The 24,833-nt window shown below is 40.6% G+C and overlaps 1 protein-coding gene across 1 annotated transcript in view; it reads right to left on the bottom strand.

Moving 5' to 3' along the window:
* Positions 1-24,833, bottom strand: part of lamb1a (laminin, beta 1a) — a 48,836-nt gene that overhangs the window by 8,420 nt on the left and 15,583 nt on the right. The window contains exons 10-26 of the mRNA XM_079810246.1: positions 23,753-23,929; positions 23,513-23,625; positions 22,614-22,693; positions 21,134-21,269; positions 20,893-21,051; positions 20,593-20,720; positions 18,392-18,512; positions 18,108-18,315; positions 16,760-16,903; positions 15,611-15,842; positions 15,373-15,536; positions 14,671-14,895; positions 13,192-13,409; positions 12,998-13,094; positions 4,641-5,010; positions 4,352-4,536; positions 4,030-4,271 (exon numbers count right to left, since the gene is read on the bottom strand). Coding sequence (XP_079666372.1) covers positions 4,030-4,271; positions 4,352-4,536; positions 4,641-5,010; positions 12,998-13,094; positions 13,192-13,409; positions 14,671-14,895; positions 15,373-15,536; positions 15,611-15,842; positions 16,760-16,903; positions 18,108-18,315; positions 18,392-18,512; positions 20,593-20,720; positions 20,893-21,051; positions 21,134-21,269; positions 22,614-22,693; positions 23,513-23,625; positions 23,753-23,929 — 2,999 coding nt within the window. The remainder of the gene's footprint in view (positions 1-4,029; positions 4,272-4,351; positions 4,537-4,640; positions 5,011-12,997; positions 13,095-13,191; positions 13,410-14,670; positions 14,896-15,372; positions 15,537-15,610; positions 15,843-16,759; positions 16,904-18,107; positions 18,316-18,391; positions 18,513-20,592; positions 20,721-20,892; positions 21,052-21,133; positions 21,270-22,613; positions 22,694-23,512; positions 23,626-23,752; positions 23,930-24,833) is intronic.

Genomic DNA, 24,833 nt, shown 5'->3' with positions numbered 1-24,833 from the left:
GGGCTGGGGTGCCATGTGCAATGGACAAGCAGCCGCGGGCTCCTGGACAGGACCCCAGCGCCTTCTGCATGTCAATTGCCTCGAGTTACTGGCTGTATGGTTCGCCCTGCACCGCTTCCGAGCGTTGCTGAAGGGTCAACATGTGCTAGTCAGGACAGACAACACGGCCGTAGTAGCGTACATCAACCACCAGGGCGGTCTACGCTCCCACCGTATGTCTCAACTCGCCCGCCATCTCGTTTTGTGGAGTCAGAAGCGCCTGAGGTCCCTTCGTGCTGTCCACATCCCTGGAGACCTGAACTGTGCAGCCGACGAGCTCTCACGGTTTCAGCCTCTCCCCGGAGAGTGGAGACTCCACCCCCAGACGATCCAGCTGATATGGGAACGGTTCGGCGACGCACAGGTAGATCTGTTTGCCTCCCAGGACTCTTCCCATTGCTCCCTGTATTATTCCCTGACCGAGGGCACCCTCGGCACGGATGCACTGGCGCACAGCTGGCCGTCAGGGCTACGCAAGTATGCGTTTCCCCCAGTGAGCCTTCTTGCACGGGTACTGTGCAAGATCAGGGAGGACAAGGAGCAGGTCGTCTTGGTCGCCCCGCTTTGGCACGGCCAGACCTGGTTCCCAGAACTCTTACTCCTTGCGACAGCCCCTCCCTGGCCTATTCCTCTGAGACCGGACCTCCTTACTCAGAGACGGGGCACCTTTTGGCACCCGCGTCCAGCGTTCTGGAAGCTCCACGTGTGGCTTCTGGACGGGACACGGTAGGTTTGAGTAGCCTTCCACCTGCGGTGGTCGCTACCATCACTTCCGCTAGAGCTGAGTCTACACGACGTCTCTACGCGTTGAAGTGGAACCTCTTCGTCACATGGTGCTCTTCCCGCCAAGAAGACCCCTGGAAATGCCCGATCGGGTCCGTGCTATCGTTTCTCCAGGAGGGGGTGGAGCGAAGGCTGTCTCCCTCCACCCTTAAAGTGTACGTGGCCGCAATATCTGCCTACCACGATCTCCTGGGAGACAAAAAGGTAAGTCAGCACGACCTGATCATCAGGTTCCTGAGGGGGGCGAGGAGACTGAATCCTCCTCGCTCTCCTCTCGTTCCCTCTTGGGACCTCTCAGTAGTCTTAAGTGCTCTGCAGAGGCCTCCCTTTGAGCCTTTGCGGTCGGCCGAGATTAAGTTCTTGTCTATGAAGACGGCTCTGCTGACCGCATTGGCCTCGCTTAAGAGGGTCGGGGACCTGCAAGCATTTTCGGTTGACGAAGCGTGCCTTGAGTTCGGGCCGGCTAACTCTCACGTGATCCTGAGACCCCGGCCCGGATATGTGCCCAAGGTTCCTACCACTCCGTTCCGAGATCAGGTGGTGAACCTGCAAGCGCTGCCTTTGGAGGAGGCAGACCCAGCCTTGGCATTGCTCTGTCCAGTACGCGCTCTCCGCGCCTACGTAGACATGACGCAGTGTTTCAGGACCTCAGACCAGCTCTTTGTCTGTTATGGTGGAGAGCGGAAGGGAAGCGCTCTCTCAAAGCAGAGGTTGTCTCACTGGATAGTGGACACCATTGTTTTGGCATACCAGCAGCAAGGCCGACCATGTCCCCTTGGTGTGAGGGCACACTCCACCCGGAGTGTGGCCTCCTCTTGGGCTCTAGCGCATGGCGCCTCGCTAACAGACATCTGCAGAGCTGCAGGCTGGGCGACACCCAACTCATTCGCCAGATTCTACAATCTCCGAGTGGAGCCAGTGTCCGACTATGTACTCGCCCCTACGGGTGGCCGGTAATGGGCCAGGCTCAGGTGTCTTCGCTTGCTCGCCATTCCACTCCCAGGACTGGATACGTGCGATATTTTCCTCAGGTGAGCTCCCCGAGAGCCCTGAGCTCCTCCAGCACTGCTTACGCCGACATCAGTTCAGTCTGCCCTTTCGAGCCCAGACCCTCATGTCCGGCCAGGTGCTCCGTGTGCATGGTTCCCCTCCGGCGACCCCCACACGAGTATTCCCACCGTAAGCCTCCTCAGTGAGCAGGTGTCTTTCCCTTGGCAAGTCCCTGCCACCCCTAGGGTTAAAAATCCACCTTCGGCTGGTACCCTAGAGATCTTCCATATGCAACCCTCAGCGGGTCATATGTGTATTCTCTAAGTCCTCCCTACGGTAGGCATCTTGGCATTCCCTCACTGGGATATGCTTCCCAGTGTATCTTGGTATTCCTGTGATAAGTGGGAGTCCTAGGGCCTTAAGTGGCGGGATCTCACACTTACGCAGGGCACTGGATGACAGCTGAGTGGCGTTGTTGAATAGGATCCCCCATTCGTTAGTCACTAACGTACATCGTAGTGACTGAACGAAAGGGAACGTCTCGGTTACGTATGTAACCCTCGTTCCCTGAGGAGGGAACGGAGACGTACGTTTTCTTAGCCACGTCAGCTGTGCTGCCTGGAACGCGGAGTTCAGTCTTGGCTCCTGCAGCAGTAACATAATGCGATGTTCGCAGCGTACTTCCTTATATACCCACGAGGTGGGGCGGAGTTACGCATGCAAATTCCGCATGCCCATGGCATTGGCACTGCCATTGGGCGCTGTTGAATACGATGAAGATGATTGGCTTCTAAGCGAAACCCCCATTCGTTAGTCACTAACGTACGTCTCCGTTCCCTCCTCAGGGAACGAGGGTTACATACGTAACCGAGACGTTTTCTTTGCACTTGATTTGCTTAGTATTCAAATGGCACACCACAGTCCACAACACAATTGTGCCATTTTACCCCTTCTACAGTTTAAAGTGAGCAGCGCATCAAAACAATGGATCGGTCACACCACAAGCGCTCAGAGTCTTTTATGGTAGTGATTTTTTGGTGCTACATCCTCTAATTTTTAATCTAGAGCCAAATGCGCTTCATTCCGTTAGCCCTCTCCGTTATGTGCTCATTGCTTCTCTCTCCCACTAAAGACGTAAAGCACCACATTAAGAGCTGCAGATAACGCGGTTATTTTCAATATTTTATATTCAACATTAAATAGATAGTTTATCTAAAACGCTGCAGAAAATGAGATTGCAGCTAATACAATTATTTTCATGCAGTCATGCAGATGACTGACCGCTTAACGTGAGGCACCTTTAAACGTTTAGTTTTTTTCTATACATTTAACATAATTAATCAGCATATTAAGAACATTTCATAATAAACAATGTTATAAATTGGAAAATATCTAGAGATGGAAAGGGAAGACAAAAAACTTTGAAAGTTAACTTTGTTTTGCCCTCATGAGAGTTTTGATTATTCGATTATTATGTCCATTGTTTGTTTATTAATTTGTGCAAAATATAAAAATGGTCCATACTTTTCTTAAAGGAACACGCCGACTTTTTGGGACTGTAGCTTATTCACCGTATCCCCCAGAGTTAGATAAGTCCATACATACCATTCTCATCTCTATGCGTGCCATAACTCTGTTATTATGCCGTACCATGGGTGCACAGGCACAAAGATATTACACCGCATCAGACAGAGTTATGGCACGCACGGAGATGAGAATGGTATGTATGGACTTATCTAACTCTAGGTCGATACGGTGAATAAGTCCCAAAAAGTCAGCGTGTTACTTTAAGAGGAAAACCCTGAACCCCTAGTATGTTTTCTTTGGCCCAAGGCCTTCTATATGCCATACACAATGTCTAAATGTGAAAAGAAAAAAGCCTGATAAAACATCTGATCTTACCTTTTTATATTCATATCCAGTTGGGAGAAATAGTAACTTTTTTTGGTAAATATTGGTAAAAATACTTTTACTACTTTGACATTACTACTTTGGCTCTCAGGGCCCAAGATTCTCATCTTTGATGACTATTTTGAGTGTTTAGGGTTTTTTCTTATACAAAGTACTACGGCTCTGTCCCAATGGAAATATGTAACTGTTCCAAAAAAGTATTGTCCGGACCTCCGCTCGGAAGGAAATATAGAGACCGGACCTCCTGGGACATTAATTGAATACCCCTGCCGTAGACCGTGATCATAAATCTGTTGACTGCTTTACCTTCTTGCTAAGCTCAGACAGGTCCAGAGTCTCTAGTTGTCCTGCCAGGTTGTCCAGTTTTGTTGAAAACTCATCCTGCCTTTGACTGAAATCTTCTTTGGTCTGGTTCATCAAGCCCTCCGTTTCTGTCCGCAGGGTGGCAGACTGATTGACCAGGTTGTATGGATCACTGGTGGAGGCATTGGCTCGGACCTCCGCCTTCTGGGACTGCTCGTAATATCGATTCACGCTGGCTCTGGCTCCTGTAGACCAAAAAAGATGGATTGATGGATTTTCCTGGTCAAGAAAAGTGCTTTAGAACATCTTGAGTGATGCTACTCACCTCGAATGTCTGAATTCTTCACAAACTCCACCTGGTCCTGCAGGTCTTTCACCGTCTGTTGCAGTTTCTGAGCTTCTTCTTTGAGAGAGTTCAGTTTGGTGTCCGTGCTGTTGTTGTCAGATGAGATCTCGGACAAGGTCTCCTCCGTCAGGTTAAGGTTGGAGTTCATTTCAGCCATCAAGGAACTTTAGAGAAAGAGGGTTATTCTTATGAGAAGAGTCAAAAATGATCTCTTTATGTGAACTAATAAAGAGGATCTGCACACATCCTAAGCAAGGACATAACTTACGTGGCTTGTTCGAGAAGTCCCTGAATCTCCGTTAGAGGCTGAGTGGCTGGATTCTGGGCCAGGATGTTGCGGATTGAGTTGGCGCTACTTTCAACGTTATTGATGGTGGCCTGGTAGGGTCCAGTAATACCAGTGGATTTGATGGTATTGACCTTCTGGACCAGTCTATGGGTCTGATTGGTGAGGTCACCTACAATTATATCCCACTCGGCAAAGCACTGATGGCAGCGCTCGCACTCTGGGAATTCGCCCGTGTAGCCTCGAGCGCACGTGTCACATCGGGGTCCGGAAACACCCTCCACACATACACAGTGACCTGTGGCCTTGTTGCACTGCTGCTCCGCGATGCCTCTTGGGTCACAGTCACATGCTGAAAAAATATACAGGAACCCCAAGGTTTAAGTACAGTTATTATCCTTAATTAAAACTATTAAAAACATTTTTGGTAACTGAAATAAGGCTGAAATACAGAAGAAGAAAAAAAATAGCTGAAAAATAATGAAATAAATGAAAGTTAGAAATTTTGCCTTGGAAATTAGTTTAATTTGAAGCAAAATAAGTACTAACTGGAAATAATTAGAAACTAACCACTGAACAAACTAAATCTGAAATAAAAAAAATTATGAAACCTAAATAGTAATATTCAAAAAAAAAATTTTTTAAAAACCACATACAATTACTAATTAAACTAAAGTGAAAACATAAAATATAAAAATAAATTATTTTTATTTTTAACACTTTACAATAAGGTTCATTAGTAACTAATAATGAACTGCACTTATAAAGCATTTATTTATCGTTGTTAATGTTAATTTCAACATTTACTAATTCTTTATTATTTTCATCTTGTTAATATTAGTTAATGTGATGAACTAACATGAACAAACCACGAACAGCTAGATTTGTATTAACTAACGTTAACATAGATTAACAAATACATTAACAAATGTACTGCTCATGGTTAGTTCATGTTAGTTAATACATTAACTAATGTAAACTAATGTAACCTTATTGTAAAGTTTTACCAATATACAAATAAAAGCTAATTCAAAATATTAATACAATAGTATTACTATACTATAATAGTATACAAATAATACTAAAACAATGCTGGTCTACCACAATGCTAAGCTAACAAATGCACACTCTAAGCATAATAATATAAATCATTTATAAATGTGTCGTTTTTTTAAAGCTCTGGAAAAAAAATAAGACAGACAGACAGATAGAACGATACAGTGATAGAAGGACGGACGGACGGAGGACAGACAGACAGACAGACAGACAGACAGATAGATAGATAGATAGACAACAGTTCATTGACTGGCATTTTCTGTCAACGGCTGCAAACTTTGAGTTACTGTGACCTTATTAGGCTGGAGTTTAAAGAATGAGTGATGGAGGTGGGAGTGGAAGCATGAAGGAAAGGACTGTTTGCCCACTTCAGTGCTGCACTGCTAGCGTTGTTTCTGAGTGTTTGGAGAACAAAAGGCAGTTACTGCCCACAATGACAGACGAGACACTTAGCAAACACCACATCAGGAATGACCCAACGTGAGGCCCTTAAACAAACATATTCATCCACAGAACATTCTAGGAGTTGTAACAACCTGGTTAAAGGGTTAGTTTACCCAAAAAGGAAAGTTAGCCCATGATTTACTCACCCTCAAGTCATCCTAGGTGGAGCAGAGCCGTGGGGAGCAGTTATATGATGGGCAGATGGACATTTTTAATATAACTCGGATTGTATTCGTCTGAAAGAAGAATGTCTTATACACATAGGATGTCTTGAGGGTGAGTAAATCATGGGCTAATTTTCATTTTCGGGTGAACTAACCCTTAAATCTTCCTCAAGACCTTTTTCCCCAGACAAAAAAAAAAATCTCTTTTTAGATTCACAAGAATCTGAAACCTGTTTCTATTTTTTAAATTAGACTATTAACATAACCAATTAGCGATCCTCCAATACCTTGTTAACAACCTAGCTGTCTACAGTACACCACACCAATAGTGCTCTTCATGCAACATGCAGTTGATTCCAATCCATTTGTTAGTGTGCCACCGTTATGCATACACTCCTTCAGATGCCAAAAGCAAACAACGAACAGTATTAATATACACTCACATTAGGCTGTAATACTACTGAACAATCATGATCTTATTCTTTATCTCCATAACAAAATCCCAGATGGCAGTCACAGTGATTAATTTTTTTATGAAAATGTAAATATTAGTAGACTGTAGTGTACACTACTAGCTTTAAAAAGCTTAGCTTATATGTGCAATATGAATAAATAGCAGACATCCCACCTCTCCATGACTGTAAATTATATACAATATTCCAGAAATCGATCGAGTGAGAGCGAAAGCCTGTTTCCACCTATTATTAAGAAACCAATCACTAGTGGTCAGCATGCATTACCGTTACATCTGGTACATTTCAAATGCATCTCCTGTGTCCACTTGCTTTCATATTTTGTGGAGAATACTATTATACAAGCATAAGCGATCACAAAGATTGTTTAAAATAGTGCATTTTAAATTTTCTTTATCAGTACTATTCAGTGTTGCATGAAATATCAGCATGCCGTTTTGGATATTTTTTAGCTTGCCGCAAATCATTCTGATGGTGCGTTCAGCCTCTCCTGGGAAGTTTGTGTTTACAAATTGGAAATTTGTAATTAAAATTTCAACTTTAGCGGGAGCAAGACATCAATGTACATTTTTACAAACAATACAGTATTTTTTTTTTTACCTCTACATAAATTATGAATTAAGAATGGGGGTTCCACTTTATATTAGGTGGCCTTAACTACTAAGTTGCATCAAAAAATAAGTACAATGTACTTATTGTGTTCATATTGTATTGTAAAACACTTTTGCTGATACTGAGGTGGGATACGGGTAAAGTTAGGGACAGGTGTGGTGGGATGGGTAAGTTTAAGGGTAAAGTTAGGGACGGGTGTGGTGGGATGGGTAAGTTTAAGGGTAAAGTCAGGGACAGGTGTGGTGGTATAGTTAAGTTTAAGGGTAAAGTTAGGGACAGATGTGGTGGTATGGGTAAGTTTAAGGGTAAAGTCAGGGACAGGTGTGGTGGTATAGTTAAGTTTAAGGGTAAAGTTAGGGACAGGTGTGCTGGTATGGGTAAGTTTAAGGGTAAAGTTAGGGACAGATGTGGTGGGATGGATAAGTTTAAGGGTAAAGTTAGGGACGGGTGTGGTGGGATGGGTAAGTTTAAGGGTAAAGTTAGGGACGGGTGTGGTGGGATGGGTAAGTTTAAGGGTAAAGTTAGGGACGGGTGTGGTGGGATGGGTAAGTTTAAGGGTAAAGTCAGGGACAGGTGTGGTGGTATAGTTAAGTTTAAGGGTAAAGTTAGGGACAGGTGTGCTGGTATGGGTAAGTTTAAGGGTAAAGTTAGGGACAGATGTGGTGGGATGGATAAGTTTAAGGGTAAAGTTAGGGACGGGTGTGGTGGGATGGGTAAGTTTAAGGGTAAAGTTAGGGACGGGTGTGGTGGGATGGGTAAGTTTAAGGGTAAAGTCAGGGACAGGTGTGGTGGTATGGGTAAGTTTAAGGGTAAAGTTAGGGACAGATGTGGTGGTATGGGTAAGTTTAAGGGTAAAGTTAGGGACAGATGTGGTGGTATGGGTAAGTTTAAGGGTAAAGTCAGGGACAGGTGTGGTGGTATAGTTAAGTTTAAGGGTAAAGTTAGGGACAGATGTGGTGGTATGGGTAAGTTTAAGGGTAAAGTTAGGGACAGATGTGCTGGTATGGGTAAGTTTAAGGGTAAAGTTAGGGACAGATGTGGTGGTATGGGTAAGTTTAAGGGTAAAGTTAGGGACAGATGTGGTGGGATGGATAAGTTTAAGGGTAAAGTTAGGGATGGGTGTGGTGGTATGGGTAAGTTTAAGGGTAAAGTTAGGGACGGGTGTGGTGGGATGGGTAAGTTTAAGGGTAAAGTTAGGGACGGGTGTGGTGGGATGGGTAAGTTTAAGGGTAAAGTCAGGGACAGGTGTGGTGGTATAGTTAAGTTTAAGGGTAAAGTTAGGGACAGATGTGGTGGTATGGGTAAGTTTAAGGGTAAAGTTAGGGACAGATGTGGTGGTATGGGTAAGTTTAAGGGTAAAGTCAGGGACAGGTGTGCTGGTATGGGTAAGTTTAAGGGTAAAGTCAGGGACAGGTGTGGTGGTATAGGTAAGTTTAAGGGTAAAGTTAGGGACAGATGTGGTGGTATGGGTAAGTTTAAGGGTAAAGTTAGGGACAGATGTGGTGGGATGGGTAAGTTTAAGGGTAAAGTCAGGGACAGGTGTGGTGGTATAGTTAAGTTTAAGGGTAAAGTTAGGGACAGATGTGGTGGTATGGGTAAGTTTAAGGGTAAAGTTAGGGACAGATGTGGTGGTATGGGTAAGTTTAAGGGTAAAGTCAGGGACAGGTGTGCTGGTATGGGTAAGTTTAAGGGTAAAGCCAGGGACAGGTGTGCTGGTATGGGTAAGTTTAAGGGTAAAGTTAGGGACAGATGTGGTGGTATGGGTAAGTTTAAGGGTAAAGTCAGGGACAGGTGTGCTGGTATAGGTAAGTTTAAGGGTAAAGTTAGGGACAGATGTGGTGGTATGGGTAAGTTTAAGGGTAAAGTTAGGGACAGATGTGGTGGGATGGGTAAGTTTAAGGGTAAAGTTAGGGACAGATGTGGTGGGATGGGTAAGTTTAAGGGTAAAGTTAGGGACAGGTGTGGTGGTATGGGTAAAGTCAGGGACAGGTGTGGGTAAGTTTAAGGGTAAAGTTAGGGATGGGTGTGCTGGTATTGGTAAGTTTAAGGGTAAAGTTAGGGACAGATGTGGTGGTATGGGTAAGTTTAAGGGTAAAGTTAGGGACAGGTGTGCTGGTATGGGTAAGTTTAAGGGTAAAGTTAGGGATGGGTGTGGTGGTATGGGTAAGTTTAAGGGTAAAGTCAGGAACAGGAGTGGTGGTATGGGTAAGTTTAAGGGTAAAGTTATAGGGATGGGTGTGGTGGTATGGGTAAGAGTCTGAGAGTCTGGCCACTCTCCATTGACAAGCGTTTACTTCCTTGAAGACAGGTACTCTGTTGAAACAATTGGATCTGCCCAGAGACACTCTGGATCTGCCATAACCAAATCGCTAACGTTTGGTTGTGACGCATGTCATCTCAAACTATGAGATTGCCTTCTCCATGAACAATGCCATAGAATTAATTATGTCTGCTCTGACACAGAGTATTCAGTTGCAACTGCTGTGTAAATGTATTTATGTCACCTCTGAGCAGCATTACAGAGTCTGTGTAAAGAAACCTCATTTCCAGTTCAGAAGCACTTCTGTGCCACCTTTGCCAATTTGGCAGTAGAGGGCAGGAAAATTATGCTTCCAAGGAAGGTTGGTAGCTCATTAGGATTTGGAAAAGAGCCCATGTCTTTCTGGGTAGAGAAGTAACCAGGAATCCAGGACAATACATGTGACGCATACAATACGTGAATGGGGACCCTGTCTGAGACGGTTAATTTACTTAAAACACATTCCAGTGTGTAGTGATTACACACACATTCCACGTAAAAAGACTCCTTCACCTAAGGGCACTAATGCACACAAGGAACTAGAGATAGGGAATTATCTCGGAGGTTAATCCCTGCTATTATCCAGGGGGCCTCAGGCAGCACCAGGGGTGTTTCTTGTTGGGACAATGCCGTGAATGTGACCCCTGGAGAGGGTGACAGGCATTGGAGTTTTTGTGATGGTGATTTTGTAGCACTTTACCCTCTTACAACAGACACAAAAACTGCACTAGGACATGCTTTTACTGTCTGAGGAACACATCTGCATGTTATTGTTTAAAACCTGGCTTGAGAATTAAATGAACCTTTTTAAAAGCAGGCCTAAAATAAACACTTTTCTTGAAGATTGAATGCAATGCGTTTGTGTACTCAGCAATCGTTTACACAGACGTATATGGCATGGAGATGTAAATCTTTAACATCTCACACGCCAGTCAAGTCCAGAAGAGGAACCACAGTCTCCCAGCCTGTTAAACATTCATGACGGTGTTAACAAGCTCTCGGAAATTATGCCTTTAAAAACGCACCAACTTCTGGGTTAGGGATGTATTTGCCAGATTTGTTTAAACAGTAACCAGCCACCAGCAACATCCTGTTTCTATCAATTTCAATAAATAAGAAATTATCAATAAACGTTGATACATTTAAATCTCAAATTAACTAAAGGCCTGCAATAAGTTCTAATCTAACTGTCAGTCTGTTTTTATTCACATATATAATTTTACATGGTTGTCCGATGCAGGAATGTATGTATCCTTTCCATCTGTTTTTCATCATCATGCACATAAGATTACTGTAAAAATGCATGGGAGGAAACTTCACTTCTTTGTCCAGCTATCATTCCTCAAGGGCTTTTAGAGTTTAAGTGGCATTCAAGGAACATTTTACCAAATTTGTTTTATGTATGTTGCAGAAGCGAACATCAAATTAACTTGATGTATACTTTAACCTTTTATATTCAAGATACAGACTGAAAATATGTCTTAATATCGTATGCAATTGTCCATGTGATGTACAAGAAAACATGATTCATCAGATTAATTGCTCTGTGGTCCAGTTCTGATGCTCACGTACCCACTGTTGGTGCTTTCGGTGATGGACAGGGGTCAGCATGGGCACCCTGACTGGTCTGCGGCTATGCAGCACCATACGCAAAAAACTCCGATGCACTTGGTATTCTGACACCTTTCTATCAGAACCAGCATTAACTTCTTTAGCAATTTGAGCTACAGTAGCTCGTCTGTTTGATCGGACCACACGGGCCAGCCTTCGCTTCCCATGTGCATCAATGAGCCTTGGCCCATGACCCTGTCGCCGGTTCACCACTGTTCCTACTTTGGACCACTTTTGATAGAGACTGACCACTGCAGACCAGTTTTGGAGATGCTCTGACCCAGTCGTCTCTGACCTCAAATCCTTACGCTTGCCAATTTTTCCTGCTTCTAACACATCAACTTTGAGGACAAAATGTTCACTTGATGCCTAATATATCCCACCCATATTTACAAACTTATATATATATATATATTAAAAACTCTACCACTGATGTGCAAGAATAGATCAGAATTCTTGTTTGAAGTGCAATTCAGACACAAGTACGGCTGCTACACAAAATGTACAAGTTAAACTACAACCTACAAAATCTCTGAGCAAATCAGATGTGGTTGGACAAAACTTACAAGCTTGGGATTTCACAATATTACCAAACTAATATTTAAGAGGAAACCACATAAAGCACTGCTCAGTCCTGTGTTGGGAGAGGGAAGAGCATGTCGAGGGTGAGTCAACAGAAGGGTTATAGAGGGGTAACTGGATCTTAGAGGAACACAGGGGGGCTTCCTGCTCCATCAGGACTCTTCAAACAAACGGAGGGGTGTGGGGGTGGAACAGATCTCTGTTAGCACACTGCTTTTCTGCTCAAAGAGAGTCCAAAACCTGCTCTGCTGAAGGCCAAATGGCCAAAATGGGTTAATAAAGTAAGCAATCTGCATTCAATTTCCTTCATGCCATTCCAAAAAGGTCAAAAACTTAGCATTAAAGTGTTTATGTGCAGCTTTGTTATTCACTGAAAATCTCTTTCGACAACTTGTTGGAAATGCTGATGGTATGTCATATTTTACATACATCACCCTTGATTGTAGTGTTTATTAAAAGTTCTTATGAAATGCTTCACAACCATCTTGAAGGAGATCAGTAGATAGTCGACGCTCAGTCAGAATCTTACCCTGCCAGAAGCACCAGAAAATTCTTCATCAAGTTCAAATAGATTTTCAAAGATATGGTCTGCACAGCCACAAATACAGTCTTAGAGAGGACAAAAACTCTTTTCTGTGAAGGGGTACTGCGTCAGACACTAACGGCCCCGTAAGGGGAAAGCCCACGAATACAAAGGTGTATTGTGGGAGTAGAGAAGAAATTGCGAGGCTTCGACAGATCCCCCCACAAGCTCGTCATGGTCACGCACATCTGGGCCAAATCAAAGAGTGGGCTGAGGGCTTTTCCATTCTGCACATTCCTACAAAACTGGGTTGCCTACAGTTTTTATGGTTAGAGTATTGGCAGAACTCAAGATTGGCGTGTTTGCAATGTCAGCACAATGCGTTTAGTTGTGTTCTTCTGGTTTATTTAATGTTCAGCAGTGATAATTAACATAAAAAAACAGATTGGGTTAAGATTTCTTAAAGAAGTCTCTTCTGCTCATTGCAGATGCCATTTAATATTGTTATAAAATGATTTTCATAATTCCCTGGGTAATTTGATGCACTAATAATTGCAATTTTTTTCTGAACTCACCGTGGCATTTGACCTCAGGATTCCCCCAGAACAGTTCTCTACACTCTCGGCAGGTTCTGCCACCAAACCCAGGTTTACAAGAGCACTGGCCCATAATCTACAGCACAGAGGATAAAAAAACACAGATTAATCCATCTGAAAATGTGTACTTTGTTACTATCTCAAACATGTGATGGCTGTGAATGTGGTCTAACCTCATTGCAAGAAGAGCCGAAGGAATGATTGAGGTCGCAGTCGCAGGCCTCGCAGCCTTTCCCGCTGGCCATGTTCCAAGTGTCCGGGGCGCACTGATCGCAGTGCTGGCCCACCACGTTGGGAAGACATTGACACTGTCCGCTGTTTAAGTCACAGTTGCAATTACCCTGAGAGGGACACATCTCCTCAGCAGTGCCCATATGATTACAAACACACTCTGAGAAAGACAAGAACAAAACATTTGAAAATCAAGAGCCAAGAATCACATCCATACATACACTAGATGCACAATATGTACGTTTTTAAATTACTTTTTAATATTTTTTTATATACTGGTGAAAAAGCCTTAAACTCTTTCCCTGCCATTGACATAATTGCCTGTTATATGGTAGGGAGCGCTATTATGCATCTTCTGTAAGCGTAGAGAATCTCTGGATCAAAACAGGCGAAGAAGAAGCAGCAACAAGCGATAGAAGCAAAGTCACTTAAAGGCAAGCCTGCAACCTTAGACGCCTACATTAACGCCTGCCAAGGGTAAGTGGGGAAAATGGCTTATCATTTAATTAATTGACAGGCCATCGGCTAATCTTCAACATGTTTGCTCTTGAACATTTGTTTGGATTCTATTTTTAGTTTTAACGCCGAAAAAATGCTGTTTTATAAGAGAAGTCACAGACAATTGTGCGATATGTATGATTCAGTTTACGGCACTTCTCATTCATTTCTATGGTATCTGCAAACAGTGATTGACTGTCGCACAATACTAAATTAAATTCAATGACATCAGAGCTGTAATTTGATTGGTTATCAAGGCACACGTGATCCAAGTTAGCCGTTAAGCTTTCTCCAAAGGTAAAGCCACGGACCCTTGTATCTCCCAATAATAAGACCATCTCTGATAGAAGCATTGCTTACGCACATGTAAAATAATGCGATCATTAAACATTAAATAAATCAAAACTGCCTAATGTTACTGAATGAAATATCCACCCAGGACGAGCTATAGGACTGTGAAGTTTTGGGGGTGTTGATGGACTCAATCTACTCCATCTGTGTTTTGATCGTTTTGAATCCAATCCAGACGTAGTCTTTGACAAAAACATGCTTTTCTTTCAACAGAAGCTCTGTTCTTTTGATATAATGCATGTTCAGATATTCATACAACAAAATATTCTGGGGGCCATGACATTTTTGTGAAAATTATTTTAAAAAGCTGACGCTGGCTAACAACTAAACAATGCTGGCGAGGAAAGAGTTAAACTAGATTTCAAAAGTACTAAACTTTTCAATTGTACATTATCATGTTTTAAATAAAAAGATTTATTAATTAGGCATTGTACTGGAAATAATAATTGGTATCACCCAACATTTCTAAATCAGTGCATAACAATTTTAAATGCCAAAAATATGTAATAAAATATTTGGATCATATTTTTGGAAATTTTGCAGTATTAAAACATATTTATTCAAAAACTTACTTCTGCAACTCTGGGTCAGTGCATTGCCGTAATAACCAAGCTTGCAACGGTTGCAGCCCTCGCCCTCCGTGTGGTACAGGCATTTGAGACAGCCGCCCGTGCGGGCGTCACAGGACCCTGGGTCCATCATGTCAATGTTGTTATTGCACTGACAGGAGCGGCATTCTCCGCCCACCTCATGTGGGTTTCCGTAATAACCAGGGGCGCACTCTTCACACCTGGCACCTTTGGGCAACATGAGAGAGGGGGTGTTAAATTATAGCTTTCAATACAAAGAAATTACATATTGCAAGATACTAAAAAAAACATATTTCAAGACAAAATATCACCATATTCTTCCACATACACTACCTTTCAAAAGGTGGAATCTTTAAGTCTGCATTCATTTGACCAGAAATACAGTAAAAGGAATATTATTATGAAATATTATTACAATTTAACATAACTGTTTTCGATTTTTAAATATATTTTCAAATGTAATTTAGTCCTGTGATGCAAAGCTGATTTTTATAGTATTTTAATAATATTTCACAATGTTACTGTTTTACTGTACTCAACCACATAAATGCAGCCTGAATGAAAGAGATTCTAAACTTCTTAACTACTGTATATGAAAAGTTTGAGCGTGTGTCATGATAAAGGACAATTACAGCGTTCTTGACAGAATGCTGTTATAAATCAAGTAAGATGTCTGCCGTTTACCTTTATATCCCTGGTTGCAGACGCAGAACACCTGGTTGGAGTCGAGACTCTTATAACACGCGCCGGAGAACTGTCGGCCGCTGCCTGGACCGTCGGGACACATGCAGGGGCGGCAGTGGTCTCCAGAGCCCAGGACAGGGTCACCATAGTAGCCGTTCAAACACCTGCGGAACTGATTTGATGAGTAAAAGGCTTCAATTTCAACATTGAATGTTGAACAAAGAAAACAGTAACTAACCTCTCGCAGTTGTGGCCAGTGGTGTGGTCTCTGCAGGACAGGCACTGTCCGGTGTGAGGGTCACACTGCTCAGCGTGGCCATTGCAAGTGCAGGGGCGACAGTTCGGGAAACCCCAGTGTCCAGGCAGACAGCGGTCACACTGTCGCCCATACGCTCCGGGAATACATTCACACTGACCGGTGGCCTCATGGCAGAAAGAGTGGACAGACCCCTCAGGACTGCAATCACATGCTAAATAACAAGAAACCAGAATAACTCTTGTGAAAGACATTTTATGAATTGTCTATAGTGCAATCTATACTATAGACTAGTGTTGTCATGATACTGGAATTTCCAACTTCGATACGATACTAGTGTTGTCTAGCTTTGGTACCTAGTCGGTACAGAAATTTTAAAAATGGGATGCTTTGAGCGCTGTTAAGTGGAATCGTGAACACCTCTGACTGGCCATTGTGCTCACGCTCATCAAACATGTCTGTGATTGGCTGTGATTGGTATCAGTGTATCGATACTGCAGAAATGGAGTTTTGGAACCATTTCAGATATTTCAGTATTGATACATATCAAAATATCGATATTTTTGACAACACTATTATAGACTAAAAAAAGCAACATGTACCTTTTTTAGAACGCGATGATGCATTTCCACAGTTATTAACACTGTAAATATAGCTTATATATATATATATATATATATATATATATATATATATATATATATATATATATATATATATATATATATATATATATATATATATATATATATATATATATATATATATATATATATATATATATATATATATATAAGTTTTTTGCTATTTAAATTTTTTTTTTTTTATAATAATTTAGACAACATAATAAAACACATTTTGTGTTTTATTACCTTGGCATTAAATTTCAGAAAACTATTAACGCTGCAGTGTGAATGTTTCGAATATAACAGCTGACGGAGTGACAGCAAATTTGACATATTTCACTTTTCTGACAAACATAACTCTCTCGATATTTATTCTGACTTCTGGAGCAAATGGGAATGGAAAAATATAGCCTATTTGTTGTAGTTTCCATTCACCACTGTAGTAGTTTACCCAACTATGAAGACTTCTGTCGAACCCCAGAAACGTTAAAAGAGTTGTACTTACGCCTGCAGCCTTGCGGCCCAAAAAGGAAGGTAGCCGGGGCGCACTTGTCGCAGTTCCTGCCAACCACGTTGGGGCGACACTGGCACTGTCCACCGCTCGGGTCACAAACAGTGCTGAGAGAGCCCTGCGGGTCACACTGGCAGGCTGAGAGAAACAGAGGTGGAAAAGAGAAACATATTCAATATTAGTGTTTTAATTAACAGAATTTATTTGTTATCCATCTTTTCTCTGCATTCTAGAGCTCAACCAATCACTTTTTCTGATATTTAAGCATTTTCTCTTAATCAGATATCAGTTTTGTAATCCATTGGCTCGACCAATAAATGACCATTATTGAACTATATATAGTACATTCATTTAATTGAAATAAAATAAAAAAATGTGGTCATTTTGACCGCCACGCAAAGAGCAACAGAGGGTTTAATGGCTTCAAAGTAGCTATTTATTAAAGGAACACTCATTTTCCAACTCCCCTAGAGTTAAAGAGTTGAGTTTTACCGTTTTCGAATCCGTTCATCCGATCTCCGGGTCTGGCTTAAGCACTTTTAGCATAGCTTAGCATAGATCATTGAATCTGATTAGACCGTTAGCATCTCGCTCAAAAACGACCAAAGAATTTCGTATGCTAAAAGTGCTACCGCCAGACCCGGAGATCGGCTGTGTTTAACTCTAGGGGAGTTGGAAAATGAGCCTATTTTCAAAAAATAGTGGAGTGTTCCTTTAAAGTGTAACCTTGAATTGTAGCCTACATTTCCTAGAAAGGAGTTTGACTGTAGTTTTTACATCATCTATCACATGAAGCTTAGCAAGTAACAGTTTCAAAGCATCTTGTCTTAAGTATGTCTTTCTAGTAGTAGTGTGTTTTGTTTGATTTTATCATGTGGAAGTGAACATTTTCATTTATACTCAGCAAAGCTTTTGTTCTGATTTATGCCTCTAGCCATGTCTTTTGCTTTTCTTCTTGCCCTGACAGTTGATGAAAATGTAAAGTCTCAGACAGGAAGCATGTAAGGCAGTATAATTATGCCTGAGGCCCTGTTACAAGCTCTGACATGAGGCAGGAAAGCACCTCTGCTGAGAGGAGGAAAATGAAAACTGAATGAACGATGACAGAATGAAGACTGGCACGTCTATCATAAAGGGAAAAGGGGATGCTTATGTGGTTAGAGAATGGAGCCAATGCCATGCGATGATGACAGAGCGAGTATCTGTACATGTGTGCACTATAAACAGAGTGGAAAGATCTGACAGATCAAGTCGAAATGCCATATTTGATAGAACTAGATTTTATTTTCTGAAGGAAATTCTTAGCAAGAATAACTAATCATTTGAATGTGTGTAGATGTACCTTTAGCTCCCTGGTGCAGAAGAGCCGACACGCTGAAGATGTAATTTTTGCAGATATCAGTCATGGGGGTTTTCACCACAGCTTGGCTGTTCTCCAAACAGCGGTAGCGCTGGAAGGTTTCCCAGGCGCTGTTGGTCACCAGGTCCCCACCCTCTGATCCAGAGCCAGAGAAAATATCCAGGTTTTTGCAGTGTGGCATGAGGACGATCTGAGGGCAAGGATCGACCGTTCAGCATTTGAGGATTCCAACGCAATCTGTTTCGAGGGCAAAAGAGGGAGCCTACCGAGTCGATGAGCGTGTATGGTGACTGCATATCGCTGAGAGCCGAGTATAGAGACAGACTCAGGCGCACGGTGTAGTTCAAGCCCTCTTCAAAACACACAGGCCTGGGCAGCACCACATACCTGATGGGTAAAACCAAGAGAATTTACTTTCAACAGTCAAAGACATTGGCTTCCGAAACCTAGTGAGCTGCCTTCTAAACACAGTTAACATTGCTCGGCGTATTTTCACAGTCAAAAGAAAGTCATTTCAATAGGAATCTGCACATGGGAGTGGAAGATTTACCCATGCAGAAGTTGGTCACATGAATTTGCTGTATTGAAAAACAGAATGCTGATTGGTTTAAAAGTGACTTCTGTGTGAGCTGTGCGTCATATGCTGCATCTCTACACTTCAATAGATTTTTTTAACCTAAATTTTGCCAATCATGCATTGATTGGCAAAAGACTCAGCTCACAATTGATTTCAAGAGAGTTTTACATTAGCATGTTGCTAAGCTAACAGCTTGACGCTCAAATAAGCATAACAAAATATAGCACATAAATCTTGAGTTTTAAGTAGATGTAACTATTTTTTATCATTAGGTTTTGAATTAAATAAATATATGCCTATCTCTAATCATCATTTTTATGGATTTGTGGCAATGCATTGTGGGTTTACATTCCCTGTAAAGAATACATGAGATGCTGCCTTAAAATTTGGTCAAAATGCATAATGTTGCTCATTACATTAGCAACAGCCTTTCAGTGTTCATTTTAGTATTATTTATATATACCATTATAGTTTTGAATGTGTATTTTTAATTTCGTTTTTACTTTAAGTTTATTTTGTGATTTTGTTATGTTAATATTAATATTTAGGTTTTTATTTATTTTCAGTTAGTAATTTTAGTGCTTCAAGTTATTTTAGTTAGCTGTCAAGGCAACATTTTAAATTTTTTGTTCAAGTTTTTCATCTATTATTTATATTTTATTTTGGCTTTATTTCAATAAACAAAATGTTTTTAATTGAGTTTTAGTTAACCATAAGTACCCTGCAGCCTTTGCATCAGGAGCACATCTACAATATTATGACTAATCCCATGGTCTGTCTGAATACTCGATTCTGATTGGCTGGAAGGTGTGCAATAATACGGTGTAATGCACAGGTAGTTCCAAGTCAGTTTAATCACCGTTCAATATTAATGCGCACACGCAGAAACATTCAGGAGCACAGAAACTTGTCATCAATATTGCCCCACGATTTTTAGTCATAAAATAGCTTCGCAACTGAATTGCTATTATATTTCTCAGCAACAAAAGTGGTTACATCGTTATTTTGAAGTAATTAAACTCACAACTTCATTGTTAAATGAACACTGAATAGACATATGTATGTATCTCTAATCTCTCTCTCGACAATTAATTTAAATAATGCTATAACTCATTCATTCAAATAATAATCTTATAAACACCTTAATCTCTGTGTCTGATGCAAAGCGGCCAGAATGCTGGATCTAATGAGCCGTAACTGACAAAAATAACCATCAATTTTACACTTCCGGGTCAAATATTGCACCGCAAACACCAATAAAAGCTTTATGTTGTCAATGCCGTCGAATGACCATGGTATAATTATGGTAAATTATTTTAATGCACTTCGCGTCGGACGGTTCTTTGCCAACTCGACGTGGATTATCTAGCCGTGGATTACACCTTACTAAAAATATTTCCAAGGTAAAAAAAAACAAAACACATTAGTTAGGCAGCAAACAGCTGTTCTGTCATTATTGTTGTGGGGATGAAAGCGAATGTGCATCAGGTGGCCTTTCTTTCTTCTCTCAAGCTGACTCTGAAATTGAATACTTCCCTAATATATATATTGTGAAAAACAGTCGACAGTCCGAATACATAGTATTTGAAAAAAGAGTAGGCGAAAAGTCCCTAAATGACCTACTACTTCTGGCGAGATTCTGAACTGCAAATACACAATAACACTTTACTATCCCAGGAGGCCTCAGGAGAGGATTTATAAATGGCAGTGAAGCGACGCAACTGACGCGGGTAGGTCACGTGACAGTAACGACATGGCAGATGTAGTACGTCCAGATTACATTCATACCCCCCACAATCCTACTATATAGAGCGTACTTTCGTAAAGTAGATTCAAATTCAAATGTAGTACCTACTGGGACAGTGTGTGTTTTGGGACGCAGCAACATACCTGGATCCAGGATGCAGAGACACCATCTGGTTGTCATCATCGGGCATTGTGTTGGCACAGCGGCTGTCGGCGGTAATGACGTGAGGCCTGATGACAGTCATCAACACTTCTTCCCACTGCTCTGGCAGCTACAGACCATGAAAGAGCAAAAAGATGATGTAATGATGTGATGACTGCTTACGCTACTTAAGAGAGGACTGATGAAACATGTCCAAGCTGACTTCAGTTTGAATTCAATAGTCAATATGAGTAACACATAACGCAATGTAATTAATACAGCGCAATTGTAGAGGAAGTCACCTGAGGTTCATATCGGATGATGATGTCATACTCCATAGAGGAGGGAATGTTGTCAATGCTGAATTCAAGATAGGCACCTTCAGGAACATTCACAAAACCAATGCCAGTCCAAGTAGGGGATCTGTCCTGAGGCTGTGTTCTCGGGACAACGGTCACACCCTGCAGAGGAACGGAGAGATATTTGGGTCAACCACTGGGTCAAGCGAGGACTTCGATAAATGGGAATAATGAAGACACCTACAGGTCCAAACTTGGCGTCCTCTGCTTCATAAGTGTAGTGGTCCAGTGCGATGAAGTAAAAACCAGATTCCACCTGGTCGCAGCGCCTGCCAAACATGTGCTCGCGACACTGACACTGGCCCGTTTCAGGAGAACAACTGGGAAAAGAAACGGAAAAAGGTTTAGATGGTTCGTCAGCAAGGTCTGGAGAAAAGGAAATATTCAAGGCTGACACACACACACACACATAGTCAGAATACAAAACCTGTGAGAAACGGCACCCGACTGATTGTTGGACTTTGGTTAAAGCCTGCCTTTGTAACTCTTTAGGAAGGGTTTTCTTATTGGACGATATTGCCAGCTCAGGGCTTAATCTTGGACTAAGAAACACTCTTTGTCATTGCTATTTCAGGCCTCCTGCCAGTAGTTTCTCAACAGGCTGATACAACTTATTAAAATTACACTGCAGAAGTTTTTACCAGTTCTGAAGAAGATGCGAGTGTTTTCTTCAGTTTTCAAGGTAAATTTAAGACTTTTTAAGGCCTTTTAAAGACCATTATGAATGCAATTTAAGACCTATTACATCCTTTCACATCCAAAAAACTATGAAAAGTCCCATAATTACTTGTAAAATAAATAAATCTATTTCACATTCAACTGAATATGACTGTGTGTAACCAAGATATTGATAATAAAAAAGAAAAGAAATAAAATAAAATAGATAAAATAAAATATCCTGGTTAGCCCACACACCAAATCGCAACACTTCTTTCCCGTTCTAAATAAAATACAAATAAATTCTGATAAAATATAATAAATTATGTCTGGGCTGTTTTGTTACAGCATGATCAATAAAAAATATTCCCAAAAACACGTTTATAAAAACAAATATTTATCAGCAAGCAACATCGAGGTTAAGGTATCATTCAATGTCCATGATTATGAGTTATGCAAAAGTTTAATACATATAGGGCAGTGTTGTTACTGTTGACAAAAATAGAATGGTTTTCGCTGAATAAAGCTGAAATAAAATTAAATTTAAATATTCGATAAAAGATTTAAAACAATGTTAAAAATGTTGCCTTAACAAGTAACTGAAATAATTCAGATTAGGCACTATGAAGGCATTTAATGAAGAAATTTAAAAATAAAAAAAAACTATTGAAATTGTAAAATCACAAAACAAGTAACTGAAATAAATCAGTTTAGGCACTATGAAGGCATTTAATGAAGAAATAAAAAATAACAAAACCTATTGAAATTGTAACATCACAAAACACTGTCACTAAATAAAATGAAAATAAAAGCTATTTAAAATACTATACTAATAAATACAATACTAGAACTATACTAAATACTATAATTAATACTAATGTAACATTGGGTTCACATTGGTAAATCAGGGTTAGTCAAATCACTAACATTATAAACTGTGATAATACTGAAATAAATTACATTTGAATGAGAGATGATTTAAAACGGAAAGGAGTAGTTTTACTCACTGGTTGTTGATTGCGCCACCATGATCACAGTCACATGGTCTGCAGCCATCCATGTCGTTACTGAGACCCCAGTGCTGAGGCTATATGAGAGAGAGAGAGAGAGAGAGAGAGAGAGAGAGAGAGAGAGAGAGAGAGAGAGAGAGAGAGAGAGAGAGAGAGAGAGAGAGAGAGAGAGAGAGAGAGAGAGAGAGAGAGAGAGAGAGAGAGAGAGAGAGAGAGAGAGAGAGAGAGAGAGAGAGAGAGAGAGAGAGAGAGAGAGAGAGAGGCTTGTTAAGACATTTGAACACCAGTGTTTATGACAGACCTCACAAGTAGTAAAATGTAAACAGCAGTTCTGAAGGCAATAGATCACATTTTTGCACAACAGAATGCTAGAAAGCTGTAATATATATATATATATATATATAATGCAAATTTAATAATTTAATAAAAATGTAAGCAATATTACACGAGAAAAAGTGCTATTATAGAAAATATCAGGGCTATTGGAACACTGATTAGCCAATCAAATTCAAGCACTAGCAAACACTGTTGTATAATTTATATTATAAAACAGATTGTTCCAGTCCTTGATTCTGATTGGTTTAGCTGCATTCAAAGCCATTGTAAATTACTCTACAAACATACAGTATTACTGCGCCACTGCTTCTATATATTAAAATAAATATTTGTATGGACTAAACGTTTTATAAAAGCAATAAAAGCCCTGTGAAGGCGCTCCACGTCGAGCCTAACAACACCTCTTATATGTTCTAAATTCACTGCAAGTTACTGCTTCTTGATGATTAATGTTTTAATATAAGGGTCAAATTACTTACCATAAAAGTCAAATATTACAATTTACAGTTTTATTGTGCAAATACATATTAATTGACTCATAAAGAAATCCGAACACCCACCAGACACTGGTCACAATTCCTTCCGGTGACCAGACGTTTACAGTAGCAGTTTCCTGAGTCTGTATCGCATGGGCTTCCACCTGGAACTGTCCCCAAAGCATTGCACGTGCATGCTGGGTAACAACAACACAAGAACAGCTTCCTTTAGACTTTTGAAGACCTTTCAAAATAATTTTCACATTGACAAATGATTTGGATTTAGACTGATTAGTCGCTTTATTGTGTGAGGCATCGACTTACGCTGGCATCCCAGAGGGTCGTCGCTGAGTCCATAATGGCCCTGTTTGCACTGGTCACAGCGTTCACCCTCCACATTAGGCTTACAGCGGCACTGACCCGCAATCAGCCCGAGAGACACGTCTGTCAGCGGATCACATACTCCACCGTTGAGAGAGCCGACCGGATCACAGTTACAGGCTGGAAAAGACAAATCCGGACAGCATACTTAAAGACAATGGGAGGAACTGTGGACAGATGGGAAAACTTAACAAACAAAAGCCATGCTAGTTCTTATGGCATATCAATGCAGCACACGAAAAATGAAATGCTCTCTATCTCATTATATATAATAATACAGTTTTTCACAAGTAATTTTGCTAAAACAGTCTAGTACAAAGTTCATAGTTTAGCATTTATACTAGCACAACAAACAATTGGTAACACTTTACAATAAAATTTAGTTTAGTTAATGCAGTAACGAACAATAAACCATTTTAAGGCAGTAAAGACATTTATAATTTCAAATAAATGCTGTTGTTTTTACTTTCAATTCATCAAAGAATCCTGAAAAAATGTATTACGGTTTCCACAAAACAATATTAAGCAGCAAAAACAGTTTTTAATAATAATTGAGCACCAATAACAATTTATATATTATATATTACAATTATTCCTAAATGATCATGTGACACTGAAGACTGTAGCATCACAGGAATAAATTACATTTTACAATATGTTAAATTGGAATAATCTTTCACAATATTACAGTTTTTACTATATTTTTGATCAAATAAATGCAGCTTTGACTGATGGTGTTTTTTTGGTAATTCATGTTTGGTGATAATACATTCAATAATGCTAATTTATACAACTTGACATGTTAAAAATTAAGATAGAAATGAACATTAATACATGTTGTCCAAATATTTTTGTTGTTATTTTATGTTAATTATTGGATTAATATTAAGTGAATCTTATTACAAACTGATATCAAAGTTTAATGTAAAATTCACAGACCGCATTTCTGCTTTGTGGTCAATGGGTTCAAACTAAAAACCTCAGTCACCACAACAAAAGAGGAATGTGAAACCTTAGACGCATG

The sequence above is a fragment of the Gobio gobio genome (genome assembly GCF_949357685.1).
Source record: "Gobio gobio genome assembly, chromosome: 25".
NCBI classification, from domain to species: domain Eukaryota; kingdom Metazoa; phylum Chordata; class Actinopteri; order Cypriniformes; family Gobionidae; genus Gobio; species Gobio gobio.
This window is presented reverse-complemented; position numbering and strand designations above follow the sequence as displayed.